We start from the raw sequence: 20,133 nt of genomic DNA, 5'->3' as shown, positions 1-20,133 counted from the left end.
GCCAAGCAGCTTCTTTTCCCATCTGTGTTTCTGCTGTAGCTGTCCCCCACCTGCGGCCCCTCTGCTGACCTCAGCTCAGGGCTCTGTGCCTGTCCTGACCCGACGCTACAGGCGTCTGCCGTCACCCAGGCCTGCCCACTTCTTGGTCTCCTGGACACTTAGCACTGGGCACTCAGTGGCCCCATCAGCTCAGAGCCTTGCTGCCCAGTGGTGCGATCGATTCTGTGTGAGCTGGACCCCATTAGCTGGCCCAGGATCCGGCTTCCCGGCAGGGAATTTCACACAGACAAATCAGCGGTTTTAAGGAACCTGATGAAATAATGGCTAGTTTACCCCACAGAGCTTTGTAATCTGGGAGCCAAGCGACTGAGTAAATGCACAGCAATTAGGTAATTACCCCAGCCCGGAGCGCCTAGGGCCTCCTGCCAACGGCTTCCTCTGCTACTTCCTGCTGAATCTGTCTCGCTCGCACCCGTTTTCTCTGAGCTCGCACCCGTTTTCTCTGAGCCGTCTCTGAAAAATAAGACAAGGCCTGCGTCTCCTCTCTCAGAATGTCCTCAATGGAGTTCTTACTGGACCTCTGTTTCTTGCAGGTTTTTTTTTTTTGCATGTGTGTTTGTTCCACTCATGTCACTTGCCATAGACTTGCCAAGTCACTTGTCCTTGGGCTGTGGGGCAGCAGCCTCAGAGGAGGAGATCAGGGCAGAGGAGAGGCAAGGGTTCAGGTAGAGAGGGATTCAGAGAGATCCCCAGGAATTTTAACGCCTACTGACCAAAGTGGCACAAAGTCATGTTTAACAGAGAGCAACCACCAAGCCACACCACATGGAAGCATCCGAGTGTTTTCCAGACCCTATTTCCAAAGAAACATGTCAGTCACAGTAGTGTTTTAAAGGAAGACTGTTTTGTTCTTTCTGTAATTGTTGTATATTTCTCGTGTGCGATGTATCTGGAACTACAAAGTTTTGGTGTGATTTTGATCCTATAATTAGAAGCCTAAAACTGTATTTCCAAACTGAGGTTCATAGTTATATCGAACAGTGGGCCTTTAACCCACTGACTATTAGAAGAAAAACAACATCATTGCTGAAACAGCCTACTGAGACTTGTTAAAAAACTGCAAGAAATGCTGGTAACTTGAATTCGGTCCCTACCTGGATAAAAATGACCATGAGGAAATAATAATAGGTGTGAAGAAAGGTTTAGCCCAGGAGAGCAGTTGAGTGTGTGTGAAAATTGGGGCACTCTCTAGATTTCAAAGATCTAGTAACTGGTTAAGTAGATTATAATAATTCTAATTATTGTTGGCAGGAAAAATGCTAGAGTTGAGGAACATATGTAAATTCTTTATACAGATGAGCGTAGAAAGCAAGCTTGGGACCTGTGGTGTTCATTGTAGAGGTGTTTGCGACTGCCGGGCACCCACAAAAAAGGCTCATTTCTCCCTCTGATGGCCTTCATCAGAGTCTCAGGGCTCATTAAACAGAAAACAATAAACAAAGATTTCCCAGCTGTCAGCTAAGGGTTAGTCTGACCTCTGTCGGCAAATGTTCTAGGTACACGAGTGGCCAATTGGGCACACCGGTTTGCCTTTGTAGATAAAAATTAATAGTAAAAATGTAAAACATTCACTAATATGTTATTTTCAGCTACTAAATTGGGTAATGTTGTTTTTTTCTCCTTTAGTCACTTTTGATTTCTGTGCCCTCACTACTCAGAGCACAGCAGAGTGATCACACAGGACATTTATTTACCTGCTGCATAGTAAAGAGGTCTGAGGAATAGAAGCTAGTCAGTTCAAACAGTTACACTTTTTCAAAGCACCTAGATATGAGCCTGGTGCTGCTATCAGAGCTTCAGTTAATTCACAGGAGTGGGTTTTCTGGGGGAACTTCCAAACTTGACAGAGAGGGAGAGAAATGAACCAGCCTCCCTGGCATGTGGAACAGGGTTCTCATAAACCTGTTCTGACGTGCCGGAAGGCGGGGGTTAAATTTAACCAAGGGACAAGAACGGTTGTGGTTGCTCTGTCTCCTGGCAGCCAGGCTCTCTGTGCAGTGCTCGGGAGCCATGCAGGGCTCTCATGCCGACCAGGTGAGCCAGCCAGTGCTCAGCCAGAGATGCTTGTTTTTTGGCGCCCCCTGAAGCTCTTCCCAGGCCCACAAGGTCTCGTGAAGGAAGCGAGAGGCCAGCCGCGAGGGGTCACCGTGCCCGCGTTCCCTCCCGAGCGAGCTGGGCCTCTAGGTGAGTCAGCCTCTCTCGGGGGATGCCTTCAGGGAGAACCCAGAGGACAGGCTTAGCTCCCCTCTACTCCACAGGCAAGTTTTCTATGCAGAGGACGGCTGGCGATGGACGGTGTCGGCCCAGGCTTCCAGGAGAGGCTAGGATGGTCCAACACCCACATGCCCAACAGCTGAGGTGCTCCCACGGGCTCTGAGCGAGGGCTTGCTCATCCCGGACCAACATTGTGTCCAATAGCTCCCTGACTGCCATAGACCATCGGAGGGAAGGAGGCAGATTGTCCCCACTGACACTCTCAGTGGGCCCCACCTTACTGGAGCACTGGGTGCCCCTCCGGGGAAACAGAGAGCGGGTAGAGCAACAGGCAAGACATGGGGCACGTTCTTCTCACAGTCTCTCATTCACAGGCAGAGTCTGATAAGGCAGTGAAGACCAAGCATCTGTGACTCGGGGATAGTGTGGGCTCAGCAAAGGTGTAGAAGAAAGTGGGGGGGCAGGTGGGCTTTGTGAGTGCCACGGGCTGGCCTCTGAACCATTCTCATCTCATTCTTTGTCCCCGGCTTTAAGGCCCACACCCAGCAGTGCTCAGGTCCTTCTCCTAGTTCCTGCGCTCAGGGGTCACTCATGGTGGGACTCAGGGGACTGTGTGTGGTTTCGGGGATTGAACCCAGGTGGGATGCTGACACGACCAGTACTCTACCTGCTCTAAATCTCTCCAGCCCCCAGTCGACCTAATTCTATAGGTGTGTTTCCTTACTGAGACGGCCCAGGGAGTTTTGCATATATGTAACTACAACTTCAGTAGTTATTTATTTATTTATTTATTTGCTTTTTGGGTCACACCCAGTGATGCTCAGGGGTTACTCCTGGCTCTGCACTCAGGAATTATTCTGACTGATACTTGTTTTGTCCTTCTGTAGCTATGGCTGGCTATGAATTCATTTGGTTCTTCTGTGACCATGGTGATACAGTGTCGAAACCACCCAGCTTGTATATCATATTTTCTGTCTTTAAGGAACAAATGGAAATATAACCTATATTTTTGTTATTTTTTTATCTTGCATTGAACCAGGATTATGGAATGTAGTAACAGATACTTAGCAAGTGAGTTAAAAATCTAAATTAGCTACACAGGATTCTGCCCCTGAGACACATTAATAAACTATAGAAATGACAACCAGTGAAAAGCTCTGCACAAACCGACACACCCAGCAAACAGATGAGAGCTTTTCTAACCTCAGTGTTTCCTGGCGACGGACAAAGGCCCATGACTTACAACAGAGCCCACTTCCAGCTCTATCCTATGAATCTTCATTTTGAACATGATATTTTCTTTTCCTCTGGGTGAGTTTCAAAGTGGTTCACCGTTTACAGAGAGGTTGTGATGTTACATGAAATAATAAATACAAAGTACCTGAGACTCCTTGGAATAAAGTTTCCACAGTCAAGGAGATAACAATAGAACACACCAAGTCACGGTCAGTGAGGGGTGCGATTTGGTATCTTTTAGAAAGAGTAATTTTGAAGTATGGGAACAAGAAATAGATTTCGGATATTTAATATAGATCAGTCTACAAAAGTGTGATTCATGTGCAAGTTTTGGAAAACATTGCACCATGCAAAGTCATGTCTTTGTGGTTTGCTGGGGGACCCGTGGGCAGTGCTCAAGGACTTGAGTCTTCCCTGAAATACCTGACAGCGTAGGCCAGTTTTTCACTTCAGGCAGGGTCAGCAGAGCCACGAATGCCTGGGCCAAGCCCAGACACCCCCCCACCCCACACACACACACAAACAGGCAGCACCCCGATGTCTGACTTACCTCCCAGCCCCTGGAAGAAGGGGGTGATTAATTCATCCCCAAAGCAGAAAGCAAGTCCTTAGCATAGGGAATGTGTTAAGTCAGAGACATGACATTTGAGCCACTTAAAATTATTTGCAAAGAACCATACAACCATTCTATGCGTTTAAACTTTGTGTAATATTTAGTATCCATTAAATTTAGAATTTTAAAGCTCTGATTTGTAGATTTCAGGTCTTAAAAGCCACAGAATTGGTCGTAAAGTGCCTGGCATGTGACAGATGTTCTATGTGACACTGGCCAAAGAACCCGGAAGCTGAGAGAGGTGGTAGCAGGTGTTATGAGCAGGGGAAAATGGGTGCGAGTTGTCTGGTGCTACTAAAACAAACTCACTGTTCTCCCACGAGATGTGACTCCAGGGAGGCGGGGGTCTCTGGGAGACGAGACTCATTAGGAGGGTGTGGACCTGTCCAAGGCGACTGGGTGTTGCAGGATAGCCTGCTGACGTGGCCGCCACCTGAAGGAAGGTGCAGTGCAGAAAGTGATGCGCTCGTGTCCCCTAACAAATGCAAAGTAGCAAGAGGATAAATGGGCTGAGTGTGGAGACTAGCAAAGAGGCAGCTGGACAAAGAGCAGCTGGGGGCCGGAGTGCAGGAGTGTGACGCATCCCCTGAACACCCGAGGGAGCCTGCACCTCCCCTACTCCTCGGGGCGCGCGTAGTGCTGCCTATACCCCCGGGGAAGAGGTGGTTAAGCTGTTAGCCCTCATGTCCAGAGCTCACCCCCGCCCCTCGCGTCCTGTTCCCAAGTCCCTTCTATTCCGGGAGCCCCTTTTTCATCCCCAGCTTTGCTCCCCTGGTGTTGGACGGCAGCTATGCCTTTAAGGACCTGATCACTGGCTCCTTGGCTGCCCGCTGAGACTCCCACAGAGAGCAATCCAGAGGCAAGAAAGCGCATCCCTGCTGTCCGCAGGACAAGAGGGGGTCAGACTTAGCTTGTGTCATGAGAGTTTAGAGCACGAACTGCCCCTGTTGGGGAGGGTTCGCCTTGACTCAAGCTGACTGCACGTAATGGCTGTGATTTCACTGGGGAGGGGGATGCCCACGTTACAAGGCTGCCAGCAGCAACCTGCTGAGAGCGTGCAGGGTTCAGGCCTGAGCAGACCCGCTGGCTGACTGTGGGGGAGGGGAGGTCTGCTCTGAGTGAGGCCCTGGGGGTCCTCACTGGGGACTTTAGGACCATGGATGTGCAGTCCAGAACACAACCCCAGCCAGGCCCAGTTCAGTGCTCACACTGATTCCATGTGCCAGCAGTGTAGACGTGGGATCACCTGTGAATTTTATTTCTTATTTATTTGTTTATTTTAATTGAATCACTGTCAGATACAGTTACAAAGCTTTGATGATCGAGCTTCAGTCATAGAATGATCAAGCACCCGCCTCTCCACCAGTGCACATTTTCCACCACCAGTGTCCCCAGAGTATCTCCACCACCACCCACCACACCCCCACCCTCTATGGCATACAGTTTCCTTCCTACTCTCTCTCTCCTTTTGGACATTCTGAGATATTGAAAGACCATCACCATTGGTCCTTTATCTACTTTCAGCACACATCTCCCATCCCGAGCCATCCTTCCAACCATCATTGACTTAGTGGTCCCTTCTCTATCCCAGCTGCCTTCTCCCCCAGCACATGAGACAGGCTTCCAACCATGGGGCAATATTCCTGGTCCTTGTGTCTACTGTCCTTGTGTGTTAGTCTCATATTATTTTATATTCCACAAGTGAGTGCAGTCATTCTGTGTCTGTCCCTCTTTTTCCGACTCATTTCACGTAGCCTGATACACTCCAAGTCCATCCACATATTAGCAAAATTCATGACTTCATCTTTTCTAATAGGTGCATAGTATTCCATTGTGTAGATGTACCATAGTTTCTTTAACCAGTTGTCTGTTCTCGGAGACTCGGGTCATTTCCAGGTTCTGGCTATTGTGAACAGTGTTGCAATAAACATACAGGTGCAGATGGCATCAGTGAATTCTAATCTGGGCAGGTCCTTGCCCACAGCCAGGTCTTCCTGGGTGCTGACCTTTTGTCTGTTTATGTTGATTCACCTGTTACTCTGTTGCCACTATCTTTATATTAGGGGGTTCACTGTCTCTGGGTGGTCCCCCTTTCTCATCAGTTGGGTCACAATACTACCAATGCACATAACATTTGTCCCTTTCAGGATAACTGTGATATTGGGGCCGGTTCTGACACCGGAAATTGAGTCAGGTGTGACCAGGTCAGGACACACTTCTCAGTGTTCCCTACTCTTGAGGGCTCAGCCACCCTCTGCTGCTCATCACCCACTCCCTGGCTCAGAGCCTGGCCTGCTACAGTCCTCGGTACACTGAGGTGCTCAGAAAGCATAAATACAGATGGCTGGTGATGAAATAGCCCTCTCTGACCGTCAGCAGTTAGGCCGAGGAATGATCTCACTGGTTCTTGAACGTGAGCATGAAGTTATGGGTGAATCTTGAATTACTAGAAAACATTCCGTGAAAAATGACATTTCCTATTTTAAGAAGAAAAATAAAAGCAACAGGGGCTGGAACGATGGTGCAGGGGGAAAGGTGTTTCTCCTGGGTCTTGCCCCGGGCACCCCCTATGGATCCCTGAGCGTGCCAAGAGTAATTCCTGAGCACAGAGCAAGGAGTAACACCTGAGCAGCACTGGGTGTGGTCCCCAAACCAAACAAAAATATGAACAAAAAAGGCAGCAAACCAACTGAACACAGACACTTGTCATTGCTGTTTGGACACTGGTTCTAGGTGCTAGGACAGCTTAGGAGTGTCCTTGCCTGAGTAAGAAGCCACATCCGGGTGGCCTGTCAGACACAGCTGCTGCCTGCCTGGTGGGGCCATTCCTTAAAGACCCCTGGGGTTGCCCCCCCCCCCCCCCGCCACATTCCTACTTGGGCTCTTACAGGACCGTGTTATAAGCACGCGACTCATTAACCCTTCTAGAGAAAAAGGAAAGGACAGAGGTGATCCCTCCCACTTTCTTCCATAAAAGTGACTTGTGTGTCCTTGAGCAGAGCCAGCCAGGAATGTCGGCAGCAGCAGCTTGGGAGGCTTGGGTCGTGCTCCCTGGGGAGAGGGGTCCGGGGGGTGCCCCTGCCTCACTGGGCTCTGTGCTTGCGTCTCTGCAGATCGACGGGCTGGACGTGGACAGTCTGTTTAGCAACATCGAGTCAGTGCTGCAGGTCTCGGCCCGGCTGCTGGCACTGCTGGAGGAGGCCACGGCAGGCGTGGAGCCAGACGCACAAATCATCGGTACGTTCACTCTCCCCTCACCCCCAGCTCCCGGGAAGCCGGGTTCCAGTGACCTCCCTTGGCCTGACGTCCTCTTTTCTGATGGCCACGCTGCCCAGAGATGCGTCAATGCCAAGCCCATATCATATTCGCTCTTGATCACACAGACCCTGTATTTATTTTCCGCTGGGTTCCCATGCGTTTGCCGGCAGCCCTCGAGACACCATTTGCTTTTTAATTTTCAATCTTTCAGCCTCTTTGCCTTCCAGATGTTCTCTCATCTTGTTTTATGACTCCCATTCCCTCGATCCTTAAAGAATTAAATATTTAAAGACGTTTAATAGCTTTACTGATTTTAGTGCAAGTGTTTTCCAGGTCTTTGCCTATGAATTGATCGGTTTTTGAATTGTAAATTTTCTGTGGATGCAGCCTTGGTTTGATCTATAAGACAGAAACACAAGGCCGACTCTCTCCATGCTTCCCCTTTTAGCTCTATATTATTCACTTTCCAAATAGTTTTGGACCCTTCATGATAGATTGTGCTGTTACTCTGGTAAGATGGGGCAGGGGGAGGGGAGCATCCCAAGCAGTGCAGCACTCATGAGGCCCAGAAGCCCACTAGCAGTTCTCAGCCCCTGGACGGTGCTTCATGCAAGGGGTTCTGTCCAGGCCTTGGGCTTCTGGGATCACACCCAGCGATGCTTGGGGGACTAAGTGGCTTCTGGGACTCTAGCCCGGGCCCTGTCTGGTGTATACAGTCACTGCGGCACTGTCTCCGACTCCCTCGAGGATGGTTTCTGAAGAAAATGTCAAGATGTCCTTAAAGAGTTGAGTCTTATTTGAGTTTTCTTCTGTTTTGGGGGGGTCTTATAGAGGATACCATGTGCTGGCTTCCGGAAGGCCATGTACTTGCCCAGGCTGTCAGACACATAGGCCATGCAGGCTAAGATTCATTTAAGAACGTTTGAAACCATTTTCCATTTCCCACGTAATGGGTTGCACAAACTCATTACAGGACAACCAAAAGCAGTTCAGGAGGCAATTCAGAGTCATAGCAGAAATTCTTCCGGTCCGCCCTGCAGTGCCACCATCTGTCCATGGATGCAGAGTGTTTTCGGCTGGATATCTTATTCCTGCCACCTCTGAGTCTTGCCCCTGGAGACTCTGGATCTTCCAAATACCAGGGCAAGACCCTATATGCTGCCCGTAGCACTCTGCCTCCCATTAACAAGGAGAAATACCAGGAATGGAAGGACGGCGAGTGGGTGTGGGTGTGGGCACATCTGCATGTGTCTTAGAGATGGGACCCTCACATGCAACCAAAAACAAACTCTGCATTTATGGGGAGACAGTGCACCTGCACCCTCCTTCTCTCTCTCAGCAGAGTGTCTGGGAGTGTAGGTGTGAATGTGCTGCTGTGGGCACGTGGGCACCCAGAGACAGTGGTGTCTCCTCCTCTGCTCCTCCTCTCTCTTGGAAACCCTATCTGCCTTTAGCGGGGTCCCGGGCATGAGCTGCTAACAGCCACCTGCCCCTGCTCTGTGGGGACAGTGTCTGATGCCACAGGCCCTGCCCCAGGGGCTAGTTGTGTCATGGTCCACGCTGCCCAGCCCTGAGCTGAGAAGGCCATGGGAGCAATGGGAGGAGGGCCAAGACCGTGCAGTGGGGGCGGATGCCCCTGCAGTGGCCGCCTCATTTATTTTATGCTTCATATCCATAACTCTTCTCATTGTCCCGTTGTGCTTGTTTGGCAATAAACCCTCTCAGAAGCAAGGGTTAATATATGCACATCTAATAAAAATTAAGTATTGATTTTCTGTTTCTCGAGAAAGTTGATGCTGCACATATATATAATATATATATACATATATAAATATATCATAGAGAGCATGGCCCACCCCCAGGAGGCTGAACGCTCTCGGGGGGCAGGAGCCAGGGGAAGGCAGAGTGTTGACGCAGCCGCAGCTCCTCCTGAGACTGTTCTGGAAGGGAGCACTGTGGCAGAGGCCTGCGGGGAGCACCCCCGCTCTTCTGTCACCTTCGGGTCTGAGTCTCCCGCCGCTCCCGAGAAGTGATGGGGTGACCAGCAATGAGTGATGTTGGCAGAAGACCTTGCAGAAGTTCAGTTGTGCCAGTTTTCAGAGAGTGAACAAATGAACAAGGCTGAGAATCATCTCATTCTCATATAGATTCGAAAATCGTAGGGCTGGAGGGAGAGCATGCGGTGAGGACGAAGGCCCTGCACACGGCCAGCTCAGGGTCAAGTTCCAGTACACACCTGTGGTCCCTGGAGCCCCACCAGGGGTGACCCCTGAGCACAGAGCCAGAAGTCAGCCCTGAGCACAGCACCCTCCTCACCCCAAATCAGAGCACTGTATCACTGAAACATAATCATGAACCTCTTTGTAATAATTTAGATAGATTTTTTAATTGAGATAGATTTGTAATAATCTATCTCACGGTGATTCAATAAAATTTAAAAAATGATGTTAAAAAACAAATTAAAAATCAATTAAGCCCGACTTCCACTTTTAAGCCGACAACGTTATAATTTACAAGACAACTTGTTTAATATGCTTCTAAGTTTTTGTTTAACTCCTCTCTAGTACAAAATTCTACATTTGCGGAGACTTTATTTGGGAATTGTTTTTGGTAATATGGCATACTGATATAAATTTGTTCTATTAATTTGTAAAAATATAATCATGTTGGTTACCTGGTTACCTTAAACAAAATCGTAATCCAGTTTTCTGAGTCAAAGAAAAGCTTTTGGGACTTCACTGCTGTCACCTTAAAATCAGCACCGTGAGTGCCGATGGTAATACAAATGCGATGGTAGCATATGCTTCGATAAAAGGAAGGCTTCTGAGGCACAGAGGTGCTTAGAGCAGGTGTGGTGCAGATAGACAGTCGTGACCTGTCATTAACTGAAATAGCAGCTGGAGTAGTCTTAGGGTCGTACAGTGGCAAAGCTTGTGTGAACTGCACAGGGTTTAGAGGATGAGCTGACTCTAGCACTGTCTCCTGCCTGACCACTTGCTCTGCAGCCGCTCACTAACCAGCTTTGGAAGATTCTGTTCCCAGCCCTTTGGAAGCCTTTAGTCAAGGTATTCAACATACAGTAATTTGGGCTATTTAGTTTTTACAGTTGCAGTTATAGAAAGGAAAATTTCAAATAAGAAGTGGTTGACATTTGATCCCTACAAAAAAGCGAAGACCTAACTTTAAAACTTGAACAATGGGAGTTCACAAGCATAAAAGATTTAATTTGAAAATTCTAATTATGCTTCGGAAAACTTGACTTTTCCTTTCTGCTTATAGAAAGACATATTTGCTCAAGATCCCATTATAAAAGGGTCAAAATCTGCATTCTGTACCAAACTTTTCAAAATTAGTATTTGGAAAAATTCTCAAAAATCACAAATAGAAACAGCATGTTGGTGAGCATTATTTAGCAAAAATAAAAAATAAAGCAAAGGTTTCAAAATGAAGCCAGAGACTATGAGAATATTTCTGCTCAAATATTGACACTTTGCAATATATAGATCATCAGAATTTTAAATCTTCCTCTTAGCAGAAATATCTGAGTTTATATGATCTCTCTGTTTATAGAGAATTTTTCCCAATTAAAAATAATATGGTTTACATAATTGAGGCAAGATAAATAATACCAATACTAGATTACAACCCATATAATAAAGTAAATATTGGCTGAGTTGAAATTGGTATGAAGAAAATGAAGAGAAATAAAATCTCTGGGAGCGTCTTTTGGGAGCAGAAGCTCGAAGCTCATCCCCAGGCCTGTGTAGCCCCAGCTGCTTGGGCAGAACCGCTGGGGAAAGTGAAGACCATGGTCTCAGTGTCTGGGATGGAGACCAGGGCAGCTCATTCAAAGGACAGTGAGTTTTTGTGGGGGCCACAACCAGCAGTGCTTAGGACTTAAGCCTGGCTCTGTGCTCAGGGCTCACTCCCGGCTCTGCGCTCAGGGTTGACTCCTGGCTCTGTGCTCAGGGCTCACTCCCAGCTCTGTGCTCAGGGCTCACTCCCAGCTCTGTGCTCAGGGCTCACTCCCAGCTCTGTGATCAGGGATCACTCCTGGCTCTGTGCTCAGGGCTGACTCCTGACTCTGTGCTCAGGATTTACTCCTGGCTCTGTGCTCAGGGATCATTCCTGGCTCTGTGCTCAAGACTTACTCCTGGTTCTGTGCTTAGGGTTACTCCTGGTGGGCACTGGGGGACCATCAGGGATGCCAGGGATCAAAGCCCAGGTTGGCCGCATGTAAGGTCAAAGCTCTGCCCACTGTGTTATCTCTCTGGCCCTCAGAATACAGAGATTCCCTATGGCTGAAGAGGTTGGCCACAGGGACTCCAGGCCCTGCACGTGCGGGCCGGCCATGGTCACAGCGAGCTCTGGGGACCCCTGCTGAGTCTTGCAACTGGACACCTACATTCCATAACACGCCAACATCACAGGACTGTGAAAACCAACAGTTCCCGGTGCCTGTTTCTCTGCCCTAGGGCAGGGTGTGGACAGGCTGTGGTTCACAGCACTGGTGCCAGGGTGGGGGATGCTCCTCAGTCATGACCCCCAGGGCTGGCCAAGCGTCGGCTCGAAGCGTGGAGGCTGGTACTTCCCGACTGAGAGCCCTGGGGAGTGGCTGGGTTGGACCGTCATGTTAAGAGAGAAACAGGGTTTGTGATCTTTTTTTTTTTTTAAGTTTTTTTATTATTATTATTTTTTATTTTTATTGGGCTGGAGCGATAGCACAGCGGGTAGGGCGTTCGCCTTACAAGCGGCCAACATGGCCGACCCGAGTTCGATTCCTCCGCCCCTCTCGGAGAGCCCGGCAAGATACCGAGAGTATTCGATATGCCAGACACAGTAACAACAAAGTCTCCAATGGAGACGTTACTGGGCCCGCTCGAGCAAATCGATGATCAACGGGAGGGCCTTTACCTTTTACCTTTTATTATTTTTTATTAGTGAGACACCATGAAGTACAGTTGTAGACTTACAAATTTTGTGCTTGGGTTTCAATTGTACAATGATCAAACACCCATCCCTCCACCAGTGCCCATTTCCCACCACCACGGATCCCAGTATCCCTCCCATCCCCTATCTCCCCATCCCACCCTGTCTCTGTGGCAGGGCATTCCCCTCTGTTCTCTCTCCTTTTGGGTGTTGTGGTTTGCAAAAGAGGCATTGAGTGGCAATCATGTTTGGTCAATAGTCTACTTTCAGCGTGCTTCTCCCATCCTGGGAGGTGTTATCTTGGCCCAAGCAGGCTGCCCGGAGGGGAGGGGGTTCTGCCCCATCCACAGAGCCGTGGTTCATTCTGACGGAAGATGGTTCCAGGGTGGTTTCAGGAAATGGTGACCAGGCCAACGCAGGTGACTCCAGCTCACCTGCTCTCCGAGGTGCCTTTGGGAGCGAGTTACAGACAGTTACTTGAGCTCCTCATTTGAGGCCTGGAGGCAATGTGTCCCTTCCTTCAGGTCCTTTGTGAAGATGGAATAAAATTAGCATCAATAATGATCCCTGGGGACCCATCCTTCTAAACATCCAATACACAAGACTACTAACTTCTTAATCCTGAGAATGTTTAAACTATTCATCTATTTACTTACAAGACTTTATTTTTTGTGTAAGGAACCAGTGAAATATCCATGGTGGGGGGTGGGACTCATACTCAGGGATCCTCAGGGCTTGTTTCTGGGTCAGACTCAGAAGTGGCCTTCGGTGGTGCTGGAGTTCAAGGCTCCATGACTCTGTGCTGTCTCTCCAGCCCTGAAATGGGTTTCTCTCAAGGTCTGGGCCACCTTTTCCAAACAGATTGGATTTGTGGGTCATTGTGGTTTACCCAACCATGTTTGGATGATTTGAATGTCCAAGGTGACTATTTGCTTCTGGGAGATTTAACATATTATCCAGTGTCATTTCCACGTTTGGTGGAGTGGCCAGCAGTTATGGTAGCGACTTTGCTAAGTGGCCCTTGGTGGGCCAGTTCGCCTAGTGTCCACCCACAAAGGGGCCTTGGGCACTCTGGCTTACTGATCCTGGGTCTGCAGGCTCTTAGGAGACAGTGACACCAGACTGACACTGGCCCTTGACCCTACACTCCCAGAAAGTCAGACAGTGTCGTGTGGGAGGTGGTGTCTCTCCTGGGCCCCAGATAGGCGGGTCGTGTGTGTGTGTGTGTGTGTGTGTGTGTATGTGTGTGTGTGTGTTGGCGGGGGTGGGGGGTTGAGGCTGTGCTCTGTGGTTTAGCTTGTGCAGAAACAGCGTGGGGAAGTGTGTCCTGAGAAAGACCAGCCCTGATACTGTGTGCAGTAGCAAGTGACCAGCCTCCCACTGCCCCTGCCACCAGGCTGTTGAGGGAGCCTCAGGACTCAGCCTGAAGCCCTCAGATATGAGGCTGGTGGCAGAGAAGACCGCGGGGTCCCGGGAAAGTCTACGGCTGTCCCCGCCCACAGGTCCCCAGGGCTGGAGTCTCCCTGATGCCTGGCCACAGCACTGCCTGGCTGCAGAGGTTGCCCGATCCTGGATCTGCTTCTGCTCACCCAGGGTCTGAGCTGGAGCGATGGCGGTAAGGGATGTGTGCTTGACCCTGGGTCTTTTCCTGGGGACCGCATGGCTATCCTGGAGACAGAGATAACTTGGCACCAACACACTTGGCAGGTGTCTCCTGGGGGATTTGGGGTTTTCCTTGCAGCATCATGTTGTTCCCTAAAGCCGCAGCTCTTGTGTATCCTGATGCAGACATCTGCGCCTTGCAAGCATCGATGAGAGCAGCGCCGGTTCCCAGCAGTGGGTATCTCGAAGCCCTGGCAACAATCTCCCTCCTAGGCACCTGCATGCAGGGGGTAGGCGGGACCCAGAAAGCAGCTGCCCAGCAAGGGGCCAGCAGCAGGGAGAGGGGCCGGCAGTGGACAGTCAGGACGCCTGGCCCTAGCACCAGCGGCCACAGGCCTGCTGCCAGCCTGAACCCCCGACAGGAGAAGGAGCTTTTCCTACAGCAGAAGGACAGCCTCAGTTCCCAGGACATGAAGTGGGGTTTGGAGCCCCTGTCTCTGGAGTGAGGTCACGATGGACCCCGGGGCTGGCAGGGCTTAGTTCTAGAGCAAAGTTAGAGCCAGGAGGCTGGGAAGCCGGGTGGTTTGGGTGGATGAGAGGGGCATGGGTGTAGGAGGTCTCGGGCAGGGCCTGGGGGGCCAGGCCTCAGCCCCCACACCGACAGAGGCAGCCCCTGAGCACCCAGCGGGAACAGCTCCCCACATCACCAGGTGGCTCAAAGACAAACTCCATCTAGGGGGCTGCACTGAACAGGCCGTGAGCGGCCAGCCTGCAGGAGGCCCATGGACAGGAGACCCCACGGGCTCCTAGCACATGCCCACAGGCCAGAGTCTGGCAGCACCGGCTGGGAGGAGCCAAGTGTCCCAGGATCTGTGTTCTGTGGCATTCACATCTGCTCGGATTGTGCCTGCCTGAGCGCAAAACAGCCCTGAAAGGGTCTTGGTTTCTCCTTCCGACCCAGAAACCTGCAATTCCGCTGTCTGGGGCCGGGACATGCCTGTGTGCTCCTTGCAGTTTCTTCCTTCACTTCCCTTGACACGGGTGCTTGACTTCATGGCCACAAGGTGGCTGCAGCAGCGCCAGACAGGCAGCACTCTCCCCACAGCCTGCTTGATCGAGACCACCTCCTCTCCAGGCCAGGCTGTCATGGTGGGCATGGAGGGTGGGGGTCAGAAGCCCTTACAGCCATTCCAACCTGGGTTCTGTCTCTCTTATGTGCACTCCCTCTCTGTCTCTCTCTCTCTCCCCTCATCTCTGTCTCTGTCTCCCTCTTTCCCTCCCTCTTCTTACCTCTCCCTCTCTTCCTTCCTTCCCCCCCCCCCACACACACAACCGCACACACACACCCCCCAGAACCTAGGGAGGTGCTGGTGTCTTTGCTTGCGTGCACTGTGGTTCAGATCCTGCTAGCTTGCAGCACCTAGAACAGCCCTTGTGTTGTTCCCATTTCCAGTGGGAACCACGTGACCTGACGGGGGTACCCCAGCAACCCTGCTCCACGGGGGGGGGGCACCCCACCCCCCGGGCCTTCTCCCTTCCTTCTCTGTCACTTACCGTGCAGCTGCGGGCTCTAGAGAAGGTCCCTGCCCGGGATCACTTGCCTGCGGGTAAGGTCCGTCAGAAGGGGGCTCTGAAATGGAGGGCCACCTGGTCCGGCGTTGTCCACCTCCAGGCCATAAAGATATCAGCCTTTGCTGACTTCTGATTCCAGGAAGAAGTATGTTCAATAATCTGGGCAGTTGTTTCTAGAAGAAATAACTAAGAAAATAAAGGTGCATGTTTGTCCCCCCCCACCCACACACACCCACCCAAACACACACACACACACACACACACGCACGCACGCATGCACATACGCACACACAGACTGCTCTCTCCTTTCTTTTTTTTTATTTTTTTAAATTCTTTTTTACAGTTGTAGATTTACAATTTTTTGTGCTTTGGTTTCATTATACAATGATCAGATACCCATCCCTCCACCAGTGCCCATTTTCCACCACCATGGATAATATCCCTCCCACCCCCATCCCCCCATCCCCCCTGTCTCTGTGGCAGGGCAATCCCCTGTGTTCTCTCTCTCCTTTTGGGTGTTGTGGTCTGCAAAAGTGCTCTCTCCTTTCTATGGAGATAGCTTTGGGGGAAGCCAATGCGTTCCCAACTTTTTTTTTTTTTAAAGGCACATGGTAGTTATATTTATTTTACAGGAAGCCTTTGTGCCAGGCAGGGAGCCGGGAGGGAAATCACCTTGGCAGGTCTGGCTCTGTCTTTCCTCCACCGCTAATCACCCTCAAATCCACACCCAACCCAAGCATCTGCAGCCCAGGGCCTGGTTACCGTGGAAACAGAATCCTTCCGGCTGTATCTTCAGGACCCGGGTGCACCGTGAACTGGGGGAGATGGGTATTCTCCCGCCAGAGTTTGTGCCGGCCTTTGGGTGAATAAATGACTTCCAATTACTGCTCAAATATCTTTTAACTTTAATAATCAGGATTAAAGCCCCCCACACAATTTTACTTAGAAAGCAGTGAGAAATTGGACTCTGTCGTCTGAGATGGAGCTGGACCCTTGTGTGTGCCCGGGGCTGCAGGGAACTGACCCCCGCCAGAGCGTGGCATGTGAGAGGAACGCCTCTGCCCTCTGCGCCCGTGTAGGAGAATGAGGGCAGGAATGGCCATGTCCAGCCCTGCATGTCCGCACCCTCATGCGTGGCCTGGGCTGGGCCACTCCTCATCTCTCCTCCTGGCCGAAGCCCAGTCCGCAGGCACCATCAGGCTCCGGGATGGGAGAGCCTCCTTGGCTCATGCCCGGCTCCAAACCTCCCTGTCCTGTTGCCCTCTCCCTCCTCAGAGATGCTCCATTCCTGCTGCAAGATGCGCCAGAAAGGGCACCAGATCAGTAAAACCCCTGGACAAAGCAACTCACTGTCCCTTCAGGGATTTCCTTCTAGGAACTACACGTGCGCACACACACACACACACACACATGCACACACACACACACACACACACACACCATCTACAGTCACGGGGAGTCCCAGGTGACGAAAAGCTGGGTCGTTATTTGGTGGGCTATGATGTTGGGAAGAACGGGGCCCTTGGGCAGGACCGTCCCTGGACTCTGGGGACGGGGCGGGGGGAGCACAAGGGGAGCTTGGTGTGTGGCTGAGCAGTGAGCAGCGCTAGAGCCACCAGCCTGCGTCACGCTCAGACTCACCTGAGGATCACTACTACTGCCATTTACAAATGAGAGACGATGGTAGGGGCCAAGCAGGGGAAATAAGGGACCCTGAAGCACCCCCGAGGAGGCCGCCCGGACTTCCAGGACAGCAGCGGTGCCTCTGCTGCCCATCAGGGTTCTGGCTGGCTGCTACTCGGCTGCTGCATCCCACAGGCCCTCTGTGGCTGCAGCCTCAGTCTGACGGGCCGTGGGAAGAACGTGGCCATGGGGACAAAGGGATGGCTCCGGGCTGGATTCAGGCTCTGCAGTCATTGGGTTCAATCCACTCACTCTCCCAAGCAGCACCAGGACCAACCTCTGCGCACTGCCGGGACGGTCCCCAAGTGGGAGAAGCAGCATGGGCTCTCACTGCGACTTGGCGAAAACACTGCTCGGTCAGAATTCAACTTGCGCATTCTTGTTTCACAGCAATAGGTGAGAGAGAGAGAGAGAGACAGAGAGAGAGACAGAGAGAGAGACAGAGAGAGACAGAGAGAGACAGAGAGAGACATAGAGACAGAGACAGAGAGACAGAAAGGAAGAAAGAGAGGAAGGGAAAGAGAGAGGAAGAGAAAGAGGGAGAGAGAGGAAGAGAGAGAGAAGAGGCCAGAACACCAACACAAGTGCATCTAATACATCGAGGCAGGTGGACTGGAGAGAGAGGGAGAGAGAGAGAGAGACAGAGAGAGAGAGGAGAGAGAAAGAGAGCGAGACATGCAGAGACAGAGAAAGAGACAGAGGAGAGAGAAGGAGACAGAGAGGAGAGAGAGAGAAGGAGAGAGGGATAGAGAGAGACAGACGCAGTGCCACTCCTGGATGACTCATTCCAAGTGCTCTGTGGGTGGGGTCCCTCCTGTGTCACTGACCCATCCATCTCCATCCCATCAGTCCCACTCCAGGAACCATCGCTCCCACAGCTGCTGAGCTCCTGAGTGCAGATGCCGGCTGCATTTCTCCAGAGCCTCCAGAGCACATGGCTGTGGGTGCTCAGTCCTCATTTGTAAGGACGGGGTGGTGAACTCAGTCATTGTGGGCATTTACCTGAACCATGAGTGCATGGCTGGTGTCCTCACCCTTCCCAGTAAGCCTGAAAACAAGGACAGCCTGTCTGCAAGACCCCCGCCACCCTGGGGGGAAGGGGCCATGCCTTCCTGTCTCACGGACTGAAGATGTTTGATTCTTTTAAACCCCTTACTGAGAACCTCAGGAAAGAGTAGAGGAATCAACGCCAAAAACTCATTTTCCCGCACTGCGACTTCCCTTTGCGTACCTCTAACACACTAAGGGCCAGATGCTCCGGACCCCAGGCTTCCTGCACTCCCACCCCCCTTTCTGCTTTCAGAGTGACCCTGTGGGGCCGCGGCGGTGACCGCCCCCACCCCCAATTCTGCTGGAGCAGAAACAGCGGCCAGAGTGGAAATGCCTTGACCGAGGCATGGCTTGTCTGAGCTGGGTGGTAGCCGGTCCCAGCCCATGGGGACTGACCCTCCAGGGCCCGGCCCAACCTGCCAGCCTCTCTTTCTCACACAGGCACACATATATATACACACACACACACACACACCATACACATACACCACACACATGCACACATATGCTCACACACACGCACACACATGCACACCCCACACATGCATGCACATGCACACAAACACACGCATGCATACACATACACACACGCACACACCACACATGCATGCACATGCACACACGCACAGACACACACACCTACACACACACACACACACACAGGCTGCCTCCTGCCACCATTGTCCGCCATGCTCTTTACCCTCCATCGCGGGGAAGAGGGAAGGATTCTGGGACAAAGGGAAGGACGGGAGAAGTGTCCACGGCCTGGGGTACCCCCGCCCCAGCCTTCCTGAGTCTCCCACTGACACCGCGGTGCCTTTGCTCTGCCTCTCTCAGGGGAGGTCTTCCTGCAGCTCAAAGGGCCACTGGAAGACATCTACAAGATCTACTGCTACCACCACGACGAGGCCCAGGGGGTGCTGGAGGCCTACGAGAGGGAGGAGGAGCTGAAGCGCCACCTGAGCCCCTGTCTGCAGTCCCTGAAGTAAGTGAGGCCTCCCGCGGGCAGGGTGCCCAGCACAGTGTTGGGGGTGGGGGGGGTGAGAGCTCTCACGGAAACCTCTGCTTCATGGGGCTTGCTGGGGGCTCTGCCTGGCGTTCTCTCGGGAACGCTGACACACCAGAAAACTGGGATGGATTTTCCCCACCCTGTGAGAATGATTACAAATAACTGGGGGAAGATTCGGGGCTCTATGAGAGAGGGAAAGGGGGAAGGGGAGAAGCGGAGGTCAGGAAAGGCCCTCCAGCAGAGGGAGCAGTTGGGGAACGGGACGCAGCCCGCGGTGCATCATAGAATTCCCGGTCGGTCGTGCCCGGCAGCAATGGTGAAGGGGGCCTTATTTGTTTCCTAAATCTAGAAGAAGCGTCTACTCGCTGGAAATCCAAAATGGAAGGGGCTGAATAAAACCCAAACCATCTGATTAGGCCCGAAAATCACCAGACATTGGGGGCTGTGGTGTATAAGCCAATGCCCAGCAACCAGCTCTGCCCCTATTCATGGGGCGATGCAGCCGGACAGTGAAGGGGATCTTGGTGTGTGCAGAACTTGGCCACAGATGCATGAGTAGCCCATCAGCACACACATTTCAGCCCGCCTGCGCCCTCTGCTGGTCTGGGAGGCATCCTCGTTCTTTGGCCGTTTTTTTTTTTTTTCTGCTAGGGAGGAGCCTCCCTCAACCCCCTGGGGCTGTGCCAGGCATTGTTCTAGGTGCTGAGCCAGCAAAAGGAAGAGGAGGCTTGGACCCTGCCCCCAGTCTGTGGGGTCACAGAAAGGTTACGCTGACGCTGCCTCCAGCTCCCAAGATTTCCCCAGTCTTCATAGTTGTGCTAACACACCGTTTCAGAGGAACGCCCAGCTCTGTTTGCAGCGGTTTCCATCCTGATCAATTCCTTCAATAGCAGCACAGTCTGAGAAA

The 20,133-nt window shown here is 51.6% G+C and overlaps 1 protein-coding gene across 1 annotated transcript in view; it reads left to right on the top strand.

Annotated features, from left to right (window-relative positions):
- The window catches only part of ARHGEF38 (Rho guanine nucleotide exchange factor 38), a 71,817-nt gene that overhangs the window by 30,126 nt on the left and 21,558 nt on the right, over positions 1 to 20,133 (top strand). Inside the window, exons 3-4 of the mRNA XM_056114390.1 lie at positions 7,237 to 7,360; positions 19,055 to 19,202. Of these exons, the coding sequence (XP_055970365.1) occupies positions 7,237 to 7,360; positions 19,055 to 19,202 (272 nt within the window). The remainder of the gene's footprint in view (positions 1 to 7,236; positions 7,361 to 19,054; positions 19,203 to 20,133) is intronic.

This window comes from Sorex fumeus, unplaced genomic scaffold, assembly GCF_029834395.1.
Source record: "Sorex fumeus unplaced genomic scaffold, SorFum_2.1 ptg000024l, whole genome shotgun sequence".
Taxonomy (NCBI): Eukaryota; Metazoa; Chordata; class Mammalia; order Eulipotyphla; family Soricidae; genus Sorex; species Sorex fumeus.
This window is presented reverse-complemented; position numbering and strand designations above follow the sequence as displayed.